Source organism: Pelobates fuscus, chromosome 5 (genome assembly GCF_036172605.1).
Source record: "Pelobates fuscus isolate aPelFus1 chromosome 5, aPelFus1.pri, whole genome shotgun sequence".
Taxonomy (NCBI): Eukaryota; Metazoa; Chordata; class Amphibia; order Anura; family Pelobatidae; genus Pelobates; species Pelobates fuscus.
Genome location: NC_086321.1, coordinates 143,799,196 through 143,826,734, shown reverse-complemented (window position 1 = coordinate 143,826,734; position 27,539 = coordinate 143,799,196). Strand labels below are relative to the sequence as shown.

The 27,539-nt window shown below is 39.0% G+C and overlaps 1 protein-coding gene across 1 annotated transcript in view; it reads left to right on the top strand.

Annotated features, from left to right (window-relative positions):
• Positions 1-27,539, top strand: part of GALNT9 (polypeptide N-acetylgalactosaminyltransferase 9) — a 257,614-nt gene that overhangs the window by 192,931 nt on the left and 37,144 nt on the right. The window contains exons 7-8 of the mRNA XM_063454393.1: positions 23,866-24,051; positions 26,464-26,601. Of these exons, the coding sequence (XP_063310463.1) occupies positions 23,866-24,051; positions 26,464-26,601 (324 nt within the window). The remainder of the gene's footprint in view (positions 1-23,865; positions 24,052-26,463; positions 26,602-27,539) is intronic.

Genomic DNA, 27,539 nt, shown 5'->3' with positions numbered 1-27,539 from the left:
GATAATATGGTATATTATTAGGTATCTTTTTAGGAAGTATGTACATATGCCCTTTATCTATATCATTTATTTCATTATATTTCATCTTGTTGCCCCTTTAAATCTAATAAGATTATCCGCCTGACGTTATGATGGCATGGGCATATATTATATTATGTTTATATTATATATATTTATTTACATATACTGTTCATATTTCTGACAGTTGGATACACCTTTCATATTTTATTGCATTTTTCCCTTATTTCACCATTCACATTGTTTTCACATATTTTTGCTTTCACTGAAACTTTGCTGCCACTTATATTTCCTCTGTTGGACTTAGTATCTGTTTGCCTGTTAAGTAATTCTTTACCTTTTCCTCCATCAATGCACCGTGGTACAGGATTTACTTTTTACTTGTATGCCTAGTTTTGAAGCTTTTTTATATCTCTTACAAGATCTCACTTGGTGTGTGGTAACTTAGCAACCACGTTTGTTTCCCGCAGTACGTCATGACGTCATGACGTGATGATGTCACATGTGGCTTCCTGTCACTTCCGAGTCGGAATTAGTCTGAAGGTGGGGGGAGTCCACTAGGTTTTTCACTCATCTTATTGGTAAGTGTTTTATGCCTTTATGTATATATTGTCACTATAATACACACTCTGTGATCTTGAAAAAGACCCTTAGGGGTCGAAACGTTGATTATATTACAGATGTAACTAAAGTGTTTTTTGTTCCATTAAACTACAATTTTTTTCACAAGACCTGTGAGTGCACCCCTGATATTATATATATATATATATATATATATATATATATATATATATATATATATATATATATATATATATATATATATATATATATATATATATATATATATACATAAATATATATATATATATATATATATATATATACATAAATATATATATATATATATATATATATATATATATATATTATACATATATATACACAGTTGTGCTCAAATGTTTGCATACCCTTGGAGAATTGGTAATATAAGTTCCATCTTAAAAGAAGATGAGTGAGCAGGCAAAACACATTTCTTTTACTTCTTATGGGATTCATAATCTGACTATTTTCTCATTTTTTTCTCTACTATTCAGTACAATCATATTGTTCTAACTTTTAAGGTGTGTGCCTACATGTATATAGGATTAGACCAGCTAAGTAATTTATTTTTGTTTCGTTATTAGGCAGCAGCTGCTGGATGGGGCTATCTAACATGCTGCCTATGCAATTTTCAGAAACAACACCATTATTGCGATGCCGGTGCTATGTATTAATGTGTCAGAGACATATGAGTTCACAAACATAATTAGCATGGATTGGGCCATCTGATTCCCTTAAAAATAGCTACACATGTTTTACAAAAAGTTATTTTTATGTCTGTTACTTCTCATGACAGCTAAATAAATATTTTCCCGCTATTATCATAGTCTGAAAAACTATATATAAAATATCTAAAAAACAAGAAATTAGTTTAAAATCAAAATGAAAAATAATCATTATTTTACAGTATATATTATAAGTAACATAATAAGCTGTCATACCAACATGTTCCCAACTATGCATATACTCATGCCCAGATCATGCCAAATCTTCATGTCATAATAGATCTATCTGCCCCTAATAACTATACCTAGTAATGTTATTATACACAGAGTGAAAGAGATGATCTGTTCATTCTTATTACATGCTGGTGTCTCGTAGACACCAGAACTATTTTGGTTTGTTTCATTTTAGTTATGTTTAAGTCATTTCATTCCACAACTGTCCACAAACGTTACATCTCAATTCAATTAGCATAGACACCGTCACGTCTTATATGCCACACACTGTTTGTCCTAATTTACGTGTATTTTTTATTTACTCATTTATAAAATGCAGCAGATATGTTTGGCTTTTTTGAAAAATATGTTTTCTATTGATAATGAAAAAGTATTGCATTTCTATTGTATTTTCAGTAAGCTTGTGGTAGAGCACAATCATATCAATGACACTCATAAGAGATGTTATGCCACTCTAGGCAGAGGAGCCCAGCAGGCTTTAAGTTACTCGTGGTTAGCTCCTGTCTAAAATCACACTCTTATTATTAATATGTGTCATGCCTTTGCCTTAGCCAATGTGACATATTGCCAGTGGAGACATAAAAGAACAGCAGGTGGGATGTCACTCATTCCTCGTACCTGTCGAAAACCTCACTTTCATTCTTATTCATTTATACCACTCCTTGCATATTTATTACCCCCCTTTTGACTTTTCCGTATTTTCCTGCATTTTAATCTGGAATTAAATAGATTTCATTAGAAATTGTTGGCATTCTTTCTAGCAAAGTACTTCATAATGTCAGTTTTTAAGAAAAATCCCTCAAGCTTAGTTGGGTGGAGTCCACCCATGTGCAAATAAAATCTCAAGTAGATGTAATTAGTAAAGTATCATTCTCACTATGAACCATGGAATCACTTCAGCAATGATAAGACAAGATAGGATGAAATGTTTAATGTGGCTAGACATTGCCTGTGTCCAACTGTCCTGAATCTCTCAAGACTATCCTAAACAGAATCTCGTTTGAAGGACAAGTGCATCTTGATAGGGATTTGCACTGTGTGGAGACATCATAGGGTACATCTGCCCATGGAAGATTTCTTCTAAAGTTATAATTGAGACAATATGTTATATTATTTATTTTAATCATAGCTTTCCGTATACTTGTGATTTTTGAAAGCTGACACCATTGCTAAAGTATAACCTCAAAGGAACACTATAGGCACCAAAACGACTTTAGATTAATGATGCAGCTTTGGTGTATAGATCATGTCACACTTCCCTGCGTGTGACATGCACAGCCTTCCTAAACACTTTCTGTAAAGTGCACATTCTGTTTAATTTGGAGTTTTTTAAATCTTTTTTGTGGGAGCCTCCTGTAGTTATTAAAGTTTAATTTACAGAGAGATACAAACTTCTAAAGCAAGTTACTATCTGATTGAAAATGAAACCATTTTTTCATGCAGGCTGTGCGAGTCACAGCCAGGAAAGGTGTGGATATGGCGACATGAACAGAAGGTGATTTAACTCCTAAATGGCATAACATTGACCCATGATAACAGAGCACGATCAACCCATACCTTAGCTGCAATGTTTATATTGCAAGATTAAGACTGCCTCCAGTGGCTTTCTGTCAGCAGCCACTAAGGTTGCTTCCTGTATCTGTATGGAGATTAACACCATGAAACAATGCAAGATGTCCTCATGCTTTGTTTGAGGATGTCCAGCGTATTTAAAAGCCCTTAGGAAAGCATTGAGATATTGCTTTCCTATAAAGAAGGCCAAATGTGCAAGCGGCACTCCCATGCGCAGATGCAGCCCAACCGAGGGACTTCGACACTGGATAGAGATAAGTGTAAACGGTTATTTTTTTTTAAACCCTTTACACCTCCAGGGGGTGGCAGACAATAGCCTTATGTCTGAGTGGCACTATAGAGTTAGGAATACACTTTTGTGTCAGGCCAGACAGAGCAAATATTGGAGATACTATTTTCATGTACATTCTCCCCCCCACTCCCCAGTTAAAAAAAGTCAAACTAGACAAGTCAAATATGACCTTAAATTTGAATTTCACTCTGAATTCTCTTATAATTCTCCCTTTAGTGAATAACTCTGTTTGTCTTTCATCCTTCTGAGACAATGCAAAGATCAGATTCAGTCTACTCTTTGCCCCCAAAATGTTAACTTGTTTCCATAAATATTTTATCTTGTTTCAGTCAATTTTGTATTTTTCTTTTTTCCACTGTACTCATCCATAAGGAACCATAACTCTATTTGTCTGTCCTGTCTTGTCTTTTTCTGATAATTGGTACACAAACTGCCAATGAGGCACTGGACTTGGGGGGGGGGGCGGTTGGGGGGAAATCAATGAAACACGCAGAATGGCTAGACGTATAGTTTTTACAGCAGATTCTTTGTTGAATTTCAGTTGTTCAATTACTGTCACCTCTGGGCTTAAGTTAGCTTAAACACCCACCTGGCACGGAAAAAGGAAACCTCCAAGCACCATGATGCACCAGTTGGTTCTTAACAGCTGTCACTGCGTGTCAAGCATCCAGATTAAGTTGAGGTCTGAATACGTCTTTTATGTTTTGAAATAATACATTTCAAGTGAAATTATATTTTTACTATAGAGGATACTGTAAAGCATTGTTAGATTAAGGGGTTGTGATACAAAATGGAATATTATATTAGCAAGACAGACTACACATTTTTATTATTATTTAAAAAATGCCATTCATTTCCATATTAGGCCAAGTCTTATTGGCATTTTTGGCACCAAGTAAAAGTGTTACCCTTTTGCAGGGTAGTTGCAACTAAAAATCAGTTCACAGAGGTTTTTAGAATAAAGGCACCCTATAGTGTTAGGAATACAAGACTGTTCCTCTGCTGTCTGGTAGATAGCCACTAGAGGCAGTCTTAACCCTGCATTATAAATATTGTGGCTTTCTCTAAAACAGCAATGTTTTACATTGCAGGACTAAGGAGGATAGGGACACTGCACCCAGACCACTTGAACGAGAGGAAGTGGTTTGGGTGCCTATAGTGTCCCTTTAACAGTAAAAACACTGATTTTATGCCTACATTACCATTCTACTAATATATATGTTGTTTATATTATCATATTTATGTGTTCCATCATTTTTTTCTTTTTTCACCTTTCTTTCTCAAGTCTAAAGCATTTCTGTACAAAAATGACACAGAAATCAAAGTTGAGTTGTGATACCAGAGTTAAAGCGATATGAATGCATATAAGACAGAGGTATCATAGAAAATAGACACCATTCTCACAGAGGGTCGGAAATATTTTGCGTAGGGATCAAGAGTGAGGGGGAAGAGAGAGAAATCAAACCGAACACAGTGCAGGAGATAGTACTAGAAGGGGAGAGATAAAAAAAAAAAAAAATAACTACATGGATTAAGAATTCATGTACTTACATCCAATAATCCAGAGTATACACAAATCTCTTTCTCAATATCTATGAAAGGCAAAACAGGATTAATATATGCCTTTCTGTGACATGTCCAACAGATTATATATGTATAATAATAATAACCTGAAGGGTTATTCACTAAACTGAGAATTCAAGGTGACTTCAAAGTCAATTTACATTTTAATGTCAAGATAGTCAAACTGGAAATATTCCCTTAGTCAGCTACGCTTTCACTTTGGCTATTCTGGCCTTAAATGTGATATTCAATTTGAATTCTCACTTTAATGCATAACCCTGCATTAAATGTATTCACAAAACCCGAATTATCAATGAAACTGCACATTTTATGTAAATATAGGAACAATTATATTTCTTTAGGCATCAATTTAATATTGTTGGATATGCTTTTCAAATGATTTCATATTTTTGGATTAACTTTAAAAATGATTTAATATTGTGATATATATTTTAATATTTGTTGTTTTTGATACATGAAAATATTTTTTTCCATTTTGTATATATTTTTATTTTTTTTATATAAAAATTATTTTAAAAGTTAATCCACAAAAAATAATTATTTGAAAAGCTTACCCAACAATATCAAAAACAAGGTTTAAGCTGGTTTTCCATATTTCTAGGTTTAGTGAATAAGTCTCTTAATATTCTTAATGTAGATATTCTCTACTTAAAAAAAAGAAATAAATAAAAAAGACACTATTTTGGATTTATATTGTGTGGCATTAAACAGTGTTTATTCATGGAGAAGGTATGACCAGGGAGCAATAGACAAGTGTTTGCATCTAGATTCCAAGGCTTTGTCAGCAATCTGCTCTTCACTGAAGAAATGTTGTATGATCGATGACTAGCAACTAACTTTTAAAGACTTCACAGGCTATTAAGGAATGTGAATATGCTGTGTAACTGATAAAGCACTTGTCTGTTTAAGCCGGTCCTATTAACTACTAAAAATCTCTACAGCAAAAAAAAGGATAACATTCATGATTTCGTAATATAGATAGATAGATAAAACATTTTTTATAATTACCAGGGAGAATACATTGGAAAAAATACAATATTGCACATGTACTATGAGACTAGTGATGTCGCGAACATAAAATTTTCTGTTCGCGAACGACGAACGCGAACTTCCGCAAATGTTCGCGAACGGGCGAACTGGGCGAACCGCCATAGACTTAAATAGCCAGGCGAATTTTAAAACCCACAGGGACTCTTTCTGGCCACGATAGTGATGGAAAGGTTGTTTCAAGGGGACTAACACCTGGACTGTGGCATGCCGGAGGGGGATCCATGGCAAAACTCCCATGGAAAATGACATAGTTGATGCAGAGTCTGGTTTTAATCCATAAAGGGCATAAATCACCTAACATTCCTAAATTGTTTCGAATAATGTGCTTTAAAACATCAGGTATGATGTTGTATCGATCAGTTAGTGTAAGGGTTATGCCCGCTTCACAGTGACAGACCAAACTCCCTGTTTAACGCACTGCAAACAACCGCAAACAGTCCATTTGCACAACCGCAAACTCCCCATTTGCACAAGGTTGGATACCAAGCTAGCTATGTCCCGTTCCTTGTCCTCACTGATGACAACATCATCATCATCACACCGTACGTCCATGTGTGTAATGCTGCCTGACTGAGACATATCCCTGTTATCTACATCATCTGACAATAATGGTTGCGCATCACTCATTTCTTCCAACTGATGTGTAAATAACTCCTCTGACAGATCAAGTGAAGCGGCTGTGGTGCTAGTGTTGGTGGTGGCGGCAGGCGGGCGAGTGTTAACTTGAGAGGTGCCCGAAGCTAAGGATGGTGCGTCAAGGTTCCGAGCGGAAGCTGTAGAAGATTGGGTGTCCTGTGTTAGCCAGTCAACTATGTCCTCAGAACTTTTCGAGTTCAGGGTACGTGGCCTCTGAACACTGGGCATTATTCTAGGGCCAAAGGGAATCACAGCACCACGACCACGACGGTCCCTGCGGGGTGGCCTGCCTCTGCCTGTCATTTTTTTTTCGATTAGTGGTACTATGCATGCAAGCTACTGTGACAACAGATATGAGTGGCAGTGTGCACTGGCAGAAGTTGGCAGAGTAGACGCTGTAGGCCTGACACACACGCTTGCAGACAACTAACTGCTATTCAATCTATTACAGTCAAAAATTTATTTTTTTTCAATGTATACTACCTTTACACCAGATATGAGTTGCACTGGCAGGCCCTGAAACGCACACGTGTGAAGGAAACTGACTGCTACTATATTACAGTCAAAAAAGTTAATTTTTTTTTAAATGCAAGCTATTGTGACACCAGATATGAGTGGTGGCACTGGGCAAGTGGGCACAGTATATGCTGTGAGCCTGACACACACGCTGGCAGGCAGGCAGGCAACTGCAATTAGATTACACAGAAAAAAAAAAAAAAGCAGACTGATGTTCTAGCTTTTTGCTGTCCTTACAGCAGAGATCAGATGAGTCCTTCAGGACTGTAGTGGACACTGAATACACTAGCCTAGCTATCGATTTCCCTATTAAATCAGCAGCAGCTACACTGTCCCTCCTCTCACTAAGAATGCAGCTTCCGGGGGGCGGGGCCTAGCTGTCATGGAGGAAAGATGCACTTTGTGTGAGCTCCCTCAATATCTCACTTTAAGCAGCAACAAGCGAATTTCACCCCAGAAGGGGATGACCCAGCAATGTTGCTCCTACCTGACCAACCCGACATGTTTAATAGCGGTCAGCAACTCGACAGAGTCTTACTTACCTCCGCGTGGCAAGTGTGGCCTGGTGCTCACCGGGCGGGAGAGGCGGCCGATCTCCCGATCCCGGGATGCCCAGGAGCAGCTACTTCCCGGCAGGAGCTCCGTTACCCCCCCCCTCGGACCGGTGGGGGTTATCCCGGTTGACATACTCATCTGCGACTCTCCCAATATGGCGGCAGACGCGTGTCCTCCTGGTACCAGGAAAGCATGGCAGGATATTGAGTCTAAGCTGGACAGACTTTTTAATCAATTTTGGAAGCAAATAACAAGCAGGAAGCCCCAACAAGCTCCACCACAGCCCCAACAAGCTCCACCACAGCTAAGCGAAGCAGTCCCCATTAAAATCCACCAACGCAAAAGGCGTCGAAGACTGGACCGGAGCCACAAACAGAAATGCAGAGCCTGCCCCATGTCAAGCACTCGCCTCCACCTTAAGCCACCACAATCCCGCAGCGGACGTGAAGCACCACCGGGACAGATCCGACCACCCGACAAAACAAGCTTCCATCACCTCAAGCCGCGAACCCGGCACTCAGCCAGAGACTTGCTTTTGTTGTTCCAGGTATCAGGGACTCCCAGGGTCTGCACCTGGCGCCCAGAAAAGATCGGATGAGCACAAGTAGTAAACAGCAGCCTGCCAAGCATGTCCCACTATAGCCGATCCTCCACACCATGCCTTTGATCACATGAACTGCTCTCTGCACATTAACTAATCGTAAAGTAGCAAGCGTTTAAACATGTCATTATTTCACCTCCTAAAGAGTTTATTGTCGTAGTTCCTTACATGCCTTTACCTTAACCGTTCATGTATTATGTTATTCACAGTTGATAACATGCAAGCTACACCCTAAACATGACAGCTAAACATTCACAACAATGTACTGCTATATACTCATACCCTCAGTGCAACTAGCCATGATATATGCACGTTCAGCCTAGCATGCTCAATTATAACACACTTCTGTCAAAAAAAAAGAATGCAGCTTCCGAATGAATCTAAAATGGATGCTGTCTAGGAGGTGGGTGGGTCTGGGAGGGAGGGTCTGCTGCTGATGTGTCTGCTGACTGTGAGGTACAGGGTCAAAGTTTACTCAATGATGATGAATAGGGGGCGAACCGAACATCGCATATGTTCGCCATCCGTGGCGAACGCGAACAACCTATGTTCGCCACGAACTATTCGCCAGCGAACCGTTCGGGACATCACTATATGAGACATATACAATACCATTATTCCATGATAATGAGTGCAGCTGTTTTTTGATCACTGATAGCAGCAGATGTTTTCAGGGACTTCAGACTAGTGGCAGATTTTATATTCTCTGGCAGGTTACTTGTGGAGCTCTATAGGAGAATCATGATGTACATTTTTTTTAAGTTGGTGAAAGAGAGAAAGTAAGGTGCTGGAAATGGACCAGAGGGCACTGGAGAGGAATCTCCTCATTAGGGCTGCAATTGTGCCCTTTTTTTTGCTAGATGCTGGCTGGGGTGCAGTGTTTGCCTGCACTGTGTGGTCTTGTCATCTTCATTAGTAAAGTTGTGGTACTTGGCAGTCATGCAGTAGAACTTCAGTAATGTGGCTGGCTGGTGGACACAATGGAGTGAAGTAGCCACCATGCTACAGGTTTTGAGACGTATCATATATTATGACTATATATAGCTATGTATGTCTGTGTGTGTGAGTGGTTGTGTGCATCTATAAAGTGTGTAACTGTGTGAATCTGTATGTAATGAAGTAAGGATTTGTATGTGTATCTCTGTGTGTAGGAGTACTGATTTGTGTGAAGGTAGAAGTAAAGATTTGCCCCCATAGTAGACAACAACTGGGCAAGTGGACCACAGATAAATTGACTTTTAGTTCCTTGGCAAAGGGTAGGGAGACAGCTGGGCTAAGCATTCTCATGATTTTTTTTAGAGATGGTGGGGGAGCTTTATTAAAGTGTAACAAGAATAATGTGTGCCTTTTCCCTAAGTTTTTCTTTTGTAATTTATCAGGTCAGATGGTCTTTTTTCACTATTTATTACTGTTGTGCCTTCTCTGTTGTATTTTCTTTTGGATCACTTTTTATATAGCATATTCTGTTTATTAATATTTACAATATATGCTATTGTCTGCCATTCACGTCTCACCAGCTATGAATACTGTGTGCATATTCTGTGTTAATTCTGCCTGCTTTCTATGAAGAGGGTTCAAGAGATTTTGGTGAAGCAAAAATCTCTTGAAATACACAAAGAAAGGCTGACATATTTCATCCTACATGTAAAACACCTGGAACATATTTTTGAACCAACGAAAAGACACTTTTAAGAACACTTTGATAAATCCCCATGGATGGTTTGATTCAGGTAAGAAAGGTTTGTGAGAATGTGCCAGTTTCCTTTCAGTGTATTGTAATGATGGAAACTCTGGTTACAGAGATAGATTAGTAAAGCAAGTGTAAACATATTGCCATTTAGGTGTGAAATATTAAAGAACCACCATAGTGTTGTGAATACAAACATTTATTCCTAACACTATAATGTTCTCCTCACCTTTCAGATGTTCAGCTATCCTGTGAAGGTTTAAAAAGGTTTTAAAGGTAATATTTGCATACCCTATATTTCCGTCTTGTGCTGGTCCCACTGAGGCCAGCCTGCCTCCTCGGCTGAGATCATCAATCTTAATGATCTCAGCCAATCCAAAGCTTCCCCATAGGAAAACATTGGGAGGTTAGTGAATGTGCTCTATGAGAATCTATTGATCAACCGAGTTACTCTATTATTACAGCAGTAGAGCCTCTAGTGACTGTCTGGAAGCCTGCTACTAGCGGTGTATTTAACCCTGCAATAACAATATTAACATTTCTACAAAACAACAATGTTTTAAATTTCAGGGTTAAATGACAGGGGGACTGCACTTAGATTACATTGAGATGAAGTGGTCTGAGTGCCTTTTGTGTCCTTTTAACACCACAAACTCCAGCTACCATCAGTCAGCAAATGAGTGAACTGAGCCCACATAGCTTATTTTGAAGTCCGTGAGAGTTTAAGTTCTCATATTAGATATATAAAAAGCTCTTGCCAGCATAATATAATCCATTATTAATCTACTTTACCTTGGAAATGTGTGAATTATCCAAAATTCAACATCACTTCAAAGTGAATGTAAAACTTTGAGTCAAAACAGTTGAACTGAAAACATGGAGATTTTTTCCCAGCTTTAACAAATTTTCAGAAAAGTAAAAATCCAATATGAATTAAAAAGTGAATTTTTTAAAGTTAAAGGTCAAACAAACCAAACTGAAAAAAAATCTGCAGGTCAGCTCTGTTTTTAATTCAGTTACTTGGGTCTTAAATTTGAAGTTCACTTTGAATTCTCACTTTAGTAAATAGCCCTTTAAATTGGCAAAAATGCACAGTTTCACAAATAGCCCTGTAAATGATGTGTGCGCAAGTGTGCAGCAATGTATATATTTAAAGTGTAAGCTACGATGCTTGTTTATTTATTTTTTTGGAGCAGCCAGCATGGTATAACCTTATACCTCAGTACTCCGTTAATATTTGGTAACTCAATAACCATTCAATGTGCACCCAAACAAGTAGATTTATTATGTAGCAAACGTCAGCCGTTCCATCATTGCCAGAGATACATTAGCATCTCTCCAAAATGATTGCAGTGTTTCATTTACTACACATCATTTTTATTTTTAATAAATAAGTCCAGTATTAATATTTGAAATTTCATGAAATATTGAACAAGTCGTTAAAAGCACCAGCATAGGAGAGGGATTCAGAGATGATAATAGATATACTTTATAATCTTATAGAGCAACACAAATTGTTGCAGAACATCAAAATCCATCTATAATGGGAAACTATATTTGCACAATGGGCCGCCATACCTCATGTAGCCCTAGGCCATGCATGAGTTATTGGGCACTGATGCATGAAAAATAACCTTCATAACTCAGTACTCTCATTGCAATACCCTGCATAAAATATCTTAGACTGCATTCATGTGCTTCCAATCACTCCTTCCAGGGGGAGAGAATTGGCAAATTGCTTTGATACAGTTCAATGCTTTGACGACAAGAGACCTGACATATTATAGTAAGAATAACACCTTTAAATGCTGCAAATGTCCAATGGCCGTGTTTCTGTTTAACCATGTGCTAATTACAAAATGACAAGCACATGTACTCAGTGTTATGGAGATCCTATAAATCTGGTCTACTTGTGACCTTATTAAGATTTCTGCTTCACAAAATCTGTCATCAATTATTTTCTTTAAATCCCCAAATAGCAATGAGACTGACCAGGTCTCATTTCGCAGCCAAATTAGATGTTCACAACTGCCAATTATAATTAGTACTGTTTTAGTACCCAATAACGAGGTAGAATGTAATAATGAGAACTTTCAGAACTTTTAGTTCGCTTCCTAGCTTCTTGCCGGGACTCTGGAGTGTTTCAACCCCAGTTGCCAAGGTTTGACTGGGGTCTCTCTGGTTTCCACCCGACCAGGCTGCAGCTCTCCAGGCAGGTATCATCCCCTCTGCCTATTCCTCCGCAGATTTCCTTCCAGACAAGTATGAACCTTTGCCTGCAATGTGATAGCTCTTGTCTTTATAAAGACACTTGCTGCTCTCAGGTCTAGCTCTATCTGATTTGTCCCAGGGATGCAGAGAGTGCACCCAACCATCTGGTTTTACAATTCTGTTACTGGGATCCCTAAAATACTACACAGGACACACAGGCCCAAAAGGAACTAACATACACAGCTTTATATTTTACTTAGGGCTAGCCCATGTGCTTATTACATCAAGCTTGCTGTGACAAACCTAATAAAACAGAAAGAGACAACATATGTTAGAAAACATACAGAGAATTATAACAACATAATAACATATTTAGAAAGGGGTGGGGAAGACAATATTAACACAAAATATCTCTCCTAATATGAAATCTACCCGAATATGCAAATTAACAAGCCTTGCTATTCAGGTAGTGTGTATAGCTGTTGCTACCGACAAATGGAGCTATACAGACCCAATAGCCAAATCCACCTAGTTGGTTGCAAGCATCAGCCGAATAGGAGAGCACACCAAATATTTAACCACAACTATATTATACACACTCTGCACCTATAATTGGCACAGGGTGACTAAAATATAAGAACAAATCAGTAAAGAGTCCTTCTGCTCCCAGTGATGGTGACTCACCTATCTTACAATGTTTGTTATATTAGTTCTAGCCATTTAACTAAATTTTTCCTAGAAATTTGTGGTAAAACATGGGGTTTATTAACTAATTAGTGAACTGAGATTAATTCAAACTGATTTTAGAAATTTTGGTCAAAATGTCAAAGATGGAAAAACTGTTACGTTTTATTTTTACGGGCTAAACACACACACACATAGCTAAACACACACACACGTCTATGTGCCTTTTGTAGTCCTTTAATCCAACAAAAAATGACATTGGAAAAGAGGAAGCCTTTCACTTTCTAATTAAAACTTTCATCAGAAATATATATTTATAATATGTGTACATGTGTACTGTTGAGAGCACTCACTGGACTTGGGTAGAAATATACAATGTAGCTTTATTACTACATAGCAATACCTTTAAAATAAAGTATCAATGTATCAGTCCATCTATGGTCTTTTAGATCTTCTTAAAGCTACATTGTATTCTGTTTCTATCTACAAATCCTTTTGCGTGAGTGCTCTCAAAAGCATATATATACATTCCTAACCAGTCAACCTGGCATCAATGCACAGACTGACTGATGGCCTCAGGGGCCTTCCCACACACACGACCTGTACAGTGCTGCTGAAGAGCTGTCTGCATAGTCCAGACAGCTCTCCACATAGCGTGAGTGCATCTAATGATGCACTTGTGCTGTGCTGCCTGGGGATAATTCTCTGGTGTGCCTGGATACGGGATGCAAGACAGGACACTGAAATAGAGACTGTCCCACCAAACGCAATACCATTGGGAGGCCTGATGCATGATTCACCATTATAGATAGCATATTAAAAAGGACATTTATATTACACAATTTGCATTGTCCACTATCCCTAACAAATGTGTGGTTCAATCTCTCCAGAAAACTCTTTGGAGGCAGTCTAACTAAAGTTAGTATGGACTCCTCTAGTGAATCTTTCAGGACTTCCAGGAACATGAGAAAACACTGGAAAAGTAGATACATTCTCATGAAGAGCTGTAACACTTGAACATGGATTATTCATAATGGCGGCAAAAAAGAAATGGTTCAGTAGGCAAATGCTAGTTGAGTTTACCTACACATCTTCGCTCTCTATAAATACACTGTATAACATGAAAAATAGAAACAAAATCCTTTCAATTATTAACACTAGTATCTTCAAAATGATTAATGTATCTGAAACATCAAAGTATAAAATACAGGCGGTATCTAAATGTGATTATTAAGGCTACAAAACTCTGATTGGTGAGAGGTCCAATTTTAATTGCTATTTTGCAGTGTTAACTAGGCTTTTGTACGATTATACTGATTCCATTTAGACTGTTTGCGCATTGTGCGGGATACACATCACGTCTCATCCCTGTATGTCTAACTTGTCCTGTCACAATTGCTTTTATGTATCTACTTCACAATCCTGCGGTAAATGATGGTACTTTATAAATAAAATGTAATAATGTATAAATATTGTCAGTATACTTTATTCGAGAGCATAAATGGTTCACCCAACACTAAAGAAGAAGGGGGGAAAAAAGCTTCTGTGCAATCAGGGGAAAGTAAAGGGTTAATGTCGCATAGGTGTCTTAGCTGAAAGTCTTAAGTGAAGCAAGCGTTTCCAGAAATAGTCATTGTAATAAGCTCACTGCTAAACTGCCTCTTAATATCGTGCATGGAGGGTGAGTGGCTCTTGTCATGAATATTTTTAGACAAATTAAATCGGAATTTCATGCCAGCTCCCATTTCAAGCTGTCATCTCTATCTCAGCCCTGTGAGATCGTGTAGGTGTGTGAATGGATGCTAAAAACCTTCATTTGGTGCGGAGACATGCGTGGACATACGTGTTACCAAGCAGCAGGTTATAACACAAGTGGAACATTTATAATCTGACTATTGCCTCTTATTTAGCTGTCTGACTGATTCCGTTCCTACCAGATAGCTTCTACAGAAAGGCTGCAGAGCCCAGTGTGCAAGTTACGGCTTAAAGACTGTTTGACGACAATGACACACTGTATTTCATTAAGAATTGATGAATATTCATGCAGGATTTTATTAAAAAGTGATTCTACCTTCCTTGTGAAGGAGTAGTATAATGTTTTAATATGAAAATGTATTCAGTGATGCCTGACTAATGGGATCGTTTCTGAGAATCAGACATGAGCCCAACTTCCCAGGATCTCCAGTCAGCAATACTTCATATTTCTCTTTCATGCATGGATTTTGGGCGTACTAACATACATATATTATATACATACTGACATACATATATTATATACATACTGACATACATATATTGCATGCATACTAACATACATATATTATATACATACTGACATACATATATTACATGCATACTGACATGCACATACTACATACATACTGACATATATACTGACAAAACTCAGTATTATTTAATCCTTTTGCTATTGCAATTACCTGTGCCCCTTTTCTACGCAATTATTAGCAGAATAGGTAAGGGGCATTGCTGGGATAGGTCAAAAAATCATGATGTATTTTCTAGAAAATAAATAGGTAAATAAATAAATAAATAAATAAATATCTATAGATATCAATATCTATCTATCTATCTATCTATCTATCTATCTATCTATCTATCTATCTATCTAGCCGTCTATCTGTCTATCTATCTATCTATCTATCTATCTATCTATCTATCTATCCATAACATGTTATTTTCTAGAAAAGATATCATGATAAAAGCGTTCTTGTAAAGATGATGAAGTTGAACTTGCTGTCCTCCCCTGTTTGTGTTTGACAGAACCCCCAAAACCTAATTTATCAATTTGCTTCTTTCTGTCCAACAATGTTTTGCTATTATATCATATATACTTTTGTATCCACTGCTGGGGACCTTGCTAGGCTTGTATAAGTAATTGATAATAATTATAACCGGACATATATTTTATATTGTATATATTATAATTATCTCACCATCCCCCATACATACACACAATAAGGAAGAGAGTGAGTTGGAACGACGTTAGTTAATTTGATATTAATTTTGACTTCACTACATAAAGCTAGGCAAAATATAGAAGCATCGCTGGGGCGTACTATACTTTATTTGAGCTTTCTTAACCCCTTAAGAACCAAACTTCTGGAAAAAAAAGGGAATCATGGCATGTCACACATGGCATGTGCCCTTAAAGGGTTAAATCTAATCAAACAAGCAAGCTGAAGCAGGAGCCCAAAAAATAATAATAAAATGTGATGCGTATGCAATATAAATTGCTCATGGGAACATGTTTGCATTGATGCATCTCCTGAGGACCTTTTTATTGCATCTGCTGCTTGTGATGAGTTAAAGAAATGCTTCGCTTCTCTGACCAGCTACGAGGGTTACGGTAATTAGCAAGATTAAATTAATGTATGAATTGAGGGTTATTTCAATGTGTTTTCATCACAATTATTTTGATTTTTATCTATAGAACAGACTAGGGCACCTGTATTTGCTATTATTATTTTTGTTACAGATGTCACAGATATTTGAAGTAGAAATAATATTTTATATTGATTTCTATGTTGTTGTATTTCTTTCTGTGTTTTGTTTGCTGGATGAAATGGATTGTATAACAGAAGGTAATTAATATCAGTTGTTTTAACGCTTATAACAACCATTAGTATGATCTCCAAAGGGAGGCTCTGTATTCAGTTATAGGAGATAAATGTGTTCCTGGTAATTGAATCCAGCACTATGGTAGATTGAGTAGGTCAATGCACCTGAAGATCCACTCACTACACGTATACACCAAGGGCTTTTAACACTGGCGTATCTCATAAAAAGTTGCACAGGACTCATTTCACAGATAGAACCATAAAATGTTGTCTTTTTCCATAATTTTTTTCTTTAGTGACTTCAGATATATATGTTTTTGAAATTTTTTTTTTTTTTTTTTTTTTTTACAGCTCAGCGGTTTTGGCCTCAAATGTGACATTAACTTTTAATTCACTCTGAGTTCCCAACGACCCACACTTTATTGAATAACCCTAAACATATCAAGGAGGCCATTCTCACAGATCTGTTAAGTGACACACTGCCCACGTGTGGCACAACAATTTGCTTCAGTCCTCTCAATCACAAGACAGAATGGTGAAAGGACTGAGGGAAAGTGCCATGCGAACAGGGGATTAACAGTTCATACACTGCAAATGACGTCAATGTCAAGGAACTGAGATCGCTACATCAGAGCTCAGTGTATGAGCAGCCCTGATTGTGAGCCTGACACCCATGTGTGCTGGCATGACACGCCGTGCAGATAGCATTACGAACATGGACAAAAATGACGCCCACCTCCCCCTCTCTCTCCTGATTTTAGACCTGCTAAACGTGGCAGGTCTGTTCTCATAGATATGCTGCAGTTTCACAAGGCAATAAACCAAGCAGAGTATCCCTTTGATTTTTGCAGTGAAAATAGAATTTATCTTTGCAAGACCAATGGTCCTTGGATCTACCATGTCTTGCCATTAACTTAGAAAGGTAATGAAAAAATAGATTCAGCAGTGTTGCACTGATTACTATACAACCCCATCAATACATGTTATAAATGTCCTGTAGGTTGATGTTTGGTTATCTAAGGGCCGGCATCCATGGCTAAAATAAAAAATGCTTAATTAGGATTTTTTTGTTTTCTTTGTAAATTACCAGTAGTATTAAAGTGTGATTTTACTTGTGTGTAAATTAATCAATTAGCTGCAAAGGAAGCCCAGGTTACCCCTACATTACATTGCAGGCCCCCAGCAGTAAAAGAATGCTGTTATAGCAATAACTTTGTGGATAATGATGCTCTTACTTATGGGTAGAGTTGAGCGGACACCTGGATGCTCGGGTCCGGCGGGTTCGGCCGAACTTTAAAAAAAAGTCTGGGTTCGGGCTCGAACTTGACCCCGAACTTGACCCTGAACCCGGACCCCATTGAAGTCAATGGGGACCCGAACTTTTGGGCACAAAAATGCCTCTAAAAAACTCCAGGAAAGAGCTAGAGAGCTGCAAAAGCAAGTAAAATGGGGGTAAGAATAGGACAAGTGCCCTGCAAACAAATGTGGATAGGGCAATAACTTAAAATAACATAAAAATTTAAAATACAGCTGAACCATAAAATAGCACTAGATGGAATCTTTGATTTTAGCTTTGGAGGAACATTAATCAAAATCTAAAGCATGGCTGTCAGGAGGATCACCAGAATTATCCATTTGAGAGAGGGTTGGAGTGCAGGGTATTCTCTTTCATTGTTCAAACTAAGCTCAACTCCTGATGCATGGAGAAAAGGCCTTCACAAGCCTCTGCTATTGTGTACATAGTTTATACTACGTGACCCATAGGTTGAGGAGGCGGTGACCGTGGCGGTGTAGGTGGAAGCGGCAGTGGAGGAGGAGGAGGAGGTAGCCAACACTGTTTATATATATATATATATATATATATATATTTTTTTTTTTTTTTATTTATTTTAATTGTGGTAGCCCCCAAAATATTGGGACATACAAAAAAATAAACATTTGCGGCCTGCGGTGCATTTCTTGCAGTCCTGATGCATGGAGAAATGCTCAACTCCTGATGCATGGAGAAAAGGCCTTCACAAGCCTCTGCTAATGTGTACATAGTTTATACGAAGTGACCCATAAGTTGACCGTGGCAGTGTAGGTAGAAGCAGCGGTGGAGGAGGAGGATGAGGTAGCCAACACTGTTTTTTTTTTCTCTATATATATATATATATATATATATATATTTTTTTTTTTATTGGGGTGACCCTCAAAATATTGGGACATACCAAAAAAGAAACATTTGCGGCCTGCGGTGCATTTCTTGCAGTCCTGATGCATGGAGAAATGCTCAACTCCTGATGCATGGAGAAAAGGCCTTCACAAGCCTCTGCTAATGTTTACCTAGTTTATACTAAGTGACCCATAGGCTGAGGAGTTGGTGACCGTGGTGGTGGAGGAGGAGGATGAGGTAGCCAACACTGTTTTTTATGTTTGTTTGTTTTTTAAATTGTGGTAGCCCACAAATTATTGGGACATACAAAAAAAGAAACATTTGCGGCCTGCGGTGCATTTCTTGCAGTCCTGATGCATGGAGAAATGCTCAACTCCTGATGCATGGACAAAAGGCCTTCACAAGCCTCTGCTAATGTTTACCTAGTTTATACTAAGTGACCCATAGGCTGAGGAGTTGGTGACCGTGGCAGTGGAGGAGGAGGATGAGGTAGCCAACACTGTTTTTTATGTTTTTTTTTTTTTAAATTGTGGTAGCCCACAAATTATTGGGACATACAAAAAAAATAAACATTTGCGGCCTGCGGTGCATTTCTTGCAGTCCTGATGCATGGAGAAATGCTCAACTCCTGATGCATGGAGAAAAGGCCTTCACAAGCCTCTGCTAATGTGTACATAGTTTATACTAAGTGACCCATAAGTTGAGGAGGCAGTGACCATGGCGGTGTAGGTGGAAGCAGCGGTGGAGGAGGAAGATGAGGTAGCCAACACTGTTTTTTATGGTTTTTTTTTTTTTTTTTAATTGGGGTAGCCCCCAAAATATTGGGACATAGAAAAAAAAGAAACATTTGCGGCCTGCGGTGCATTTCTTGCAGTCCTGATGCATGGAGAAATGCTCAACTTCTGATGCATAGAGAAAAGGCCTTCAAAAGCCTCTGCTAATGTGTACATAGTTTATACTAAGTGACCCATAGGTTGAGGAGGCGGTGACCGTGGTGGTGTTGGTGGAAGCAGCGGTGGAGGAGGAGGATGAGGTAGCCAACACTGATATATATATATATATATATATATATATATGTATTTTTTTTAATTGGGGTAGCCCACAAAATATTGGGACATACAAAAAAAGAAACATTTGCGGCCTGCGGTGCATTTCTTGCAGCCTGATGCATGGAGAAATGCTCAACTCCTGATGCATGGAGAAAAGGCCTTCACAAGCCTCTGCTAATGTGTACCTAGTTTATACTAAGTGACCCATAGGTTGAGGAGGCAGTGACCATGGCAGTGGTGGAGGAGGCAGCCATTTATGTTTTTTGTTTTTTTTAATTGTGGTAGCCCACAAAATATTGGGACATACAAAAAAGAAATATTTGCGGCCTGCGGTGCATTTCTTGCAGTCCTGATGCATGGAGAAAAGGCCTTCATAGTTTATACTAGGTTGAGGAGTCGGTGACCGTGGCGGTGGAGGAGGAGGATGAGGTAGCCAACACTGTTTTATATATATATATATATATATATATATATTTATTTTTTTTTAATTGGGGTAGCCCCCCAAATATTGAGACATATAAAAAAAAGACAACTCTGTTCCGCAGAGTAGCTGTTGACATTATAGTTGCGCAGGCACTTTGTTGACTCTAGAGAACCTATGGCCAATTGCACATCCCCGTGCCGGCGACTTTGCATGCAGATGTCATCCATATCAACTTTCGATGCCAGTTTCTGCGCCTACCACGGTGACCACGGGTAATGGGAAATCAGGGTTAAATTCCATACAGGAACCCTGAGAAACGGCTACCACATGAAAGGAAGGCAGCAGGCGCGCAAATGACCCACTCCCGACGCGGGAAGGTAGTCACGACAAATAACAATACAGGACTCTTTAGAGGCCCTGTAATTGTAATGAGTCCACTTGAAATCCTTTAACTCTAATCAATTGGAGGGAAGTCTGTTGCAGAGTCACTGACCCATGCGTGCTGCAGCTGAAACTCTACTATCGCCTGCTGCTGCTCGCACAGTCTCATGAGGCGGTGAGCGGGAAGGCCGAAGTTACGCTGCAGCACAGACAGGCGACCAGCAGCAGGGTGACAACGACAAAAGTGCACACAGCCACTACAGTGAATGTCACATCCTGTTCCAAGTTGCGGATCAGTCTGGTGATGGCTTCTGGTATCCAGTACTCTTTTTACTGAAGCTGCATTAGGGTCCTGGTATGTGGCCGCACAAATGCTGGTGCTGAACACCAGGGGGCGTGCGGTTACCCTGCACCAGACCCTGTTAATCCATTCCACACTGTGACTCCTAACTTCAACATCAGGCATACTGGGTCCCGGTCGTCCAACCGCCGCCCAGACAGTGTCTGGGTCCTTGGTCACAGGACTGCCCACCTGACTGTGAAACTACGAATGGATCGTTATATCTGGTACGAACCCGAACTTTGCAGTTCGGGTTCGCTCAACTCTATTATGGATCCTTTGATCACTACATGTATTACTTGGATAACTGGTAATTCTCTAGCTAATACATGCCGACGAACGCTAGGGGAAGGCCTCTCCGCTTTTGCACCCTGCTCCCTCTTGTGCTGTGCTGGTGCCTCTGTGCAACCAGCGCCTCTTCCTCCAAACTGCACACGTCACTCGCATGACCTTGATTCCATGTTGGTTCTATGACCTCATCATCCTCCACATCATCTTCCACTCACTCCTCAACCCTGCCATCCTTGCCGGTATGCACACTGCAGAAAGCCACAGCAGTTGGCACCTGTGTTTTTCCAGCATGTAAAGTCTGCAAAGGACATATGGAAATTGTTTTAGAATTGTATCCAGGTAACAGTTTTCCTGAACTCTCAGTTTGAGGGTATTGCCCCAGAATTACAATATTGTTTAAGTACCTCTTAGCTATTGATAACTGGTTTAAATATAGCAGCTTGTTATCTGGTAGTTTCTAGTTTCGAAAATATCAATCTGTTTTCTATGACTTAGATCTGTTTAACAAGTAATGTAGGTGTGAAAAAATATTACAAGTGACCGATGTAGTAAATTCGAATCAAAGTTACGCTTCGATTTGACTCTCGGATATGAAGTGAACACCCCAAATATGCTATTTAGCACCAAAAAAAAAAATTGACTTTTTAAAACTCCAATGTAAGCAGCAGATTAGCAGCAAAACAATTAGAATTTTTACAAGTGCACAGTAAGCGCACTATTGGACGCTTCTATTTGACTCTCAGATATGAAGTGCACGCCCCAAAATGTACTATTTAGCAGATTAGCACCCAGAAAATTAGAATTTTTACAACTGCGCTGTAAGCATACTATTAGACGCTTCGATTTGACTCTCACATATGAAGTGCACCCCACTAAAATAATATTTAGCAGTTTAGCACCCAAATAATTAATAAAAGTTTTAAAACTGCAATGTGACAGCAGTATTTGACAATTCTATTTGACTCTCAGATATGAAGTGCACCCCACTAATGTACTATCCCACTAATGTACTATTTAGCACCAAACAAAATTGACTTCTTAAAACTCTGATGGAACTGCTTCTATTTGACTCTCAGATATGAAGTGCACCCCACCCCACTAATGTACTAGTTTGCAGAATTCTTTCCTAAGCTGTCCCTATCAGCGGCAGCATCCTCTCCCTACACTAATAAAACCGCATGTGCATGCGGCGCTATGCAACTCCAGCTTATATGTAGAGGCTGGGCCACATGCTGCACTGGCCAATCACAGCCATGGCATTAGTAGGCATGGCTGTGATGGCTTTGAAGGGCACACGAGTCAAACGCTTGTTGATTGGCTGCCCTGCAGCCTTTCAAAACGAGCCATTAAATCACCGAACATTGAACTCCGACCCGAACATACAGTGATATGTCCGTGTTCGGGTCCAGGGTCCAAAAAAACGTAATGTTCGGTACGAACCCAAACTTTACAGTCCGGGTTCGCTCAACTCTACTTATGGGTTAGCAATGGCTTCATGCAAGTGGCTTTTATATAAATTAAATGCTAAGAAAAATGTAAAATATTCACATAAAGTAAAATGTTAAAGAACATTCCAGAAAGCCCTATATATTTTGAGAAAAATGTAATGGAAACTTTCTTAAAAGAAGAAAAAGAGGATTATTTAAAACAAAAGCAGAAGAGCATAATAGAAATGCTCACAGCTTTAAAATGGCTACTTACAGGGTCTCTTTCATGAAAAAAAAAATTAATTAAAGACACTTAGTAAATGTCAGACATATTTTAAAGCAGGGGAGCCAAAACCGTGATTTTCACCTCTTGTACAACCACAGCTCCTATGATGTTATACCAAGTATGGTGATGACCAAGTATAATACAGGTCCTGGAACAAAGGGCACTCTCCACCTATGTATGTTGTTATGTATTACCTATATATAATACAAACATGTATATCTGAAGTCATGGTGTTCTTCTCCCAACTTAAATTCAGAATCAAATGAAAAAAAGGGGGGAAGGATTTTTGCATACTCTTTTTCCAACACAAAGACTCTGTGCAGCTGTCCATTCCACCTTTCAATGACGTGGTCCCACAGGTGGTCTCATCTTCATCGTCTTGTGGATGAGAAGCACACTGCTTTTATCCAATTAAATGCTTCTCAATTCAAGTTCAGTCATCCCAGCAGAGGCCCGCTTTAGTTACTGCCACTAGAGGTGTGCTATTGCATCATTTACTGAGGCGAATAAGCAATGGAGATAAGTAAAAAGCTTGCCTAATCAATTGCCTAGTTAATTAATGTGTGGGTGTTGCCTGGCAAAGCATGTAAATATAAAAAAAATCTGTAAATCTGTAAAGAATTTAAAAAAAAATGCACAACCAATCACAAACATTAGCACAACTAATAGCTATACTTTTTATCTGGTTTATTTTTTATTTATTTTTTTGTACTAAAATCAATGCAGTGACCATTCCTCTTTATAAAATAAAATAATGGAATAGTGAACACAATCAATGTATGATTTGTGTTCGACCTGTTTGCAAGATATATAATTATTGGTGCTCACATTCTAACATATATTCTCCATGCAGATTCTGGGATAACCTGATAATATTATTTTACTATTTTCTCAGCCTGCTCTTGACTTCAATCATCTCTTCTAGACAGGAAATGGTAAAAAAAAAATGTTTTTCTTTTTTTCCAGGTATGGCAGTGTGGTGGAAGCATGGAAGTTCTGCCTTGCTCCAGAGTGGCCCACATTGAGCGCACAAAGAAGCCTTATAATAATGACATTGACTACTATGCAAAGCGCAATGCCCTGCGAGCTGCTGAGGTGTGGATGGATGAGTACAAGTCTCATGTGTACATGGCATGGAATATACCCATGACAGTGAGTAAGGAGTAAACTACTCTATCACCTGCTAGACTATGCAATAATTAGTAAGACACTCAGGACACACCGAGCCAGCAAAGTTTAAATTCAAGTGCATGTTATTAACGAACCAACAAATCATTTCCCTTACATAGGGTGTTTAGAGTTACAAGGGTAAAAAGCTCAAGTAGGGTTTCATTTAGTATTGGATATGTTTAGTTTTTAAGAAGAGTTAAAATTAGGATTAAGGATTTTTTTCATGTTTAGACTTTGGGTGCTTAAATTTGGGACTAAGGAAAAGGTTTGTTTATTATTTAGGAGTGGTTACATTTAGGATTTTGAAAATGAATTATTTAAAGAATGTGAAATTCGAAGGGTTATTTGCCAAGTCCTTGCCATCCTGTCTTCTGTAATCCAGTCAATCTATTATGATTGATAGCAGAGCTGCAGGAGCTGTTAAACAGTGTGTATCACTCAGTGCTGTCCTATGATGTACAGCGTACAGCCTGTGTATGTCCAGCCTCACACACAGTCCCCTGAAGAGTTTTGGTGACATTGAGTTTTAAGTATAGAAGACTGACTGGACTACAGAGGACACTGGCTAAGGCTCCTAGTACTTATCTCACCCCACCAGCTCACCTAAACTCTAAAAAGGTACATAATAAGTTCTGAAAACAGACGCCTACTTGGGTGTGAGTGCCTACTTTACCTACCATATTTATTTATACATTGATAACTGTGGACATATTTTCAACTGAGCAAAGCCTGCACCTGATTCAAGGATTCAAAGATTCACAGAATACTGGATACAACAACACCAGAAAAATAAAAAAGAAAAAGTAGATCAATATGTCAATTGGCCACAACATAATGACTGTCTAATAACTGTCCTCCTACCAGATGCAATTGCTATTATTTTAGAAAATCATTGTTTTAATAGCATGTGATTCTACCCATCATTTTAAAATATTGCAGTGTATTGTAGGTATGACTATTATTATTGCCATTTATATAGCGCCAACAGATTCCGTAGCGCCTTACAATATTATGAGAGAGGGGATTTAACTATAAATAGGACAATTGCAAGAAAACTTACAGGAACGATAGGTTGAAAAGGATCCTGCTAAAACAAACTTACAGTCTATAGGAGGTGGGGTGTAAAACACATTAGGACAGGAAATAGCAATCAAATAGGGTTGGAGTGAAGCAGAACTAGAGGAGAGAGTAGAGTGCTGCCCTTTAGGAGAGAGCAAGAGACAGGTATGTGAGGTAGAGGTTACTCTGGGGGGCCATGAGCTTTCCTAAAGAGATGGATTTTCAGGCACTTCTTAAATGATTGAAGACTAGGGGAGAGTCTGATGGCAGTAGGCAGGCTATTCTATAGGAAGGGAGCCACCCGCGAGAAGTCCTGCAAGCATGAGTTGGCCATACGGGTGCGAGCAGGGGACAGGAGAAGGTCACGGGCAGAGCGGGGAGACCGAGAAGGGGCATACCTATGGATCTGTGAAGAGATATAAGAGGGGCTAGAATTGTTCAGAGCTTTATAGGTATGGGTTAGCACTTGGAATTGACTGCTATAGGATACAGGAAGCCAATGTAAGGACTGACAGAGGGGAAAGGTGTGAGAGGACCGACTAGAGAGGAACATCAGTTTGGCGGCAGCATTCATTACAGACTGTAGCGGGGCAATACGGCTTTTGGGAAGACCAATTAGGAGAGGGTTACAATACTCCATGTGGGAAATTACTAGAGCATGGACAAGCTCCTTGGCAGCAGCTTGCATAAGAAAGGGGCGGATGTGGGCTATGTTTTTAAGATGGAATCTACAGGATTTGGCAACATACTGGATGTGAGGTTCAAAGGTGAAGCCAGAATCAAGTATGACGCCAAGACAGCGCGCTTGCAAGGATGGACTTATGTGGATACCACTAACTTGAAAGGAGGGTGAAAGAGGAGGATCAGTATTAGGAGGAGGAAAGACAAGGAGGTCAGTTTTAGAGAGATTGAGTTTCAGAAAGCGGGAGGACATCCAGTCAGAGATGGAAGTAAGACAAGCAGTGATCCGTTGCAGGACGGCAGGAGGGAGGTCCGGAGAGGAGAGATATCTCAGAGTGTCATCAGCGTACAGCTGTTAGTGGAATCCACAAGAGGAAATAACTTTGCCAAGAGAGGCAGTATAAAGAGAAAATAGAAGGGGACCAAGGACAGAGCCTTGGGGGAATCCAACTGAGACAGGACGAGGGGAGGAGGTTTCAGTAGAAAAGGAGACACTGCACTACACTAAAGACATCTATTACTGCATGTTGTTAATAATTTGTTAATAATTAGTATGCTAATGTTATCTATATAGAGTGGTGGAAAGCATGCATAATGCAGGGAATAACAGTTCTTGGTCCCATAATGATTCTAGTTCCCATATTACTTTAATAGAACCCTGGAGTGGACTTTGGTGATGTCTCGGAACGGTTGGCTCTTCGACAGAAACTACAATGTCGCAGCTTTAAATGGTACCTGGAGAATGTGTATCCAGAAATGAGGGTATACAATAACACCATAACTTATGGAGAGGTAGAGGAATCCTTGAATTCTCTTTGACTGTTTAAACTAGTTTTTATTTCTTAAATTTAGTTTACTAATTTAGTTTACTAATCCTAGCTTTTAGTGCTCAAATTCTGTTTTAGTTTATTTGTGAGTAACAATAAACTGTCTGTTAATGTTATAAGGCAGTGATTGCAAAAATGCTGATCACAAATCATAAATGTTTATATTTCTGCAATTTCATTGCTGAAAAACTAAAATTCCAAAGATGCTTTAGGAGCCTATTGCCCTATTGCACAGTAACACAATTTACATATTTATCACTCTGTCAATAAATTAGTTACATTGTTACATATGGATTGAAGAAAGATTCAAATTCAACTTCCAATTCAAGGCAAGGAGAGGAGTGAGCAAGTGAATGCTAGGGACAGTCCCGTGAAAGGAAAGATCGACCGCATCATTAGATGCATTTGTGCCAAGTTCATGGCACGGTCTGCACAGTATGCCATTGGTTGGCCAGCCTACATGTTTGGCATGCAGTTTGACATGCATTCACCCAGGCTGACCTTTTTAATTCTTCAGGCAGACCTGCCCCCTTTCTGGGCATGTCTTCCCCCTTTGGGTGTTGTCAGTTATGTTATTCACATCAGTAGCCCACCCTTTTACTGTGCCCACCGATGTCCTGCTTCACCAGATGCTGCTGTTATGGACTTGTTTGAGAAATGAAAGTGAGAGATTAGCAGAAGGTATGTATTTTCTGGTAGCTATATCCTGTGAGTTTCCCTCCAGCAACACATCCATCAGATACATGTTTTAGTGTTGTCACTAGATAAGATTCAGTATTTAGGTCCATCATAATTGTCAGAACCAGGTCCAATGTGCTCTTGATCCGGCCTTGCAGACACACCAGACATTTCATAAGTATGTGTGTTTGCATAGAATGCAAAATGCCTAACACTGACAGGCTC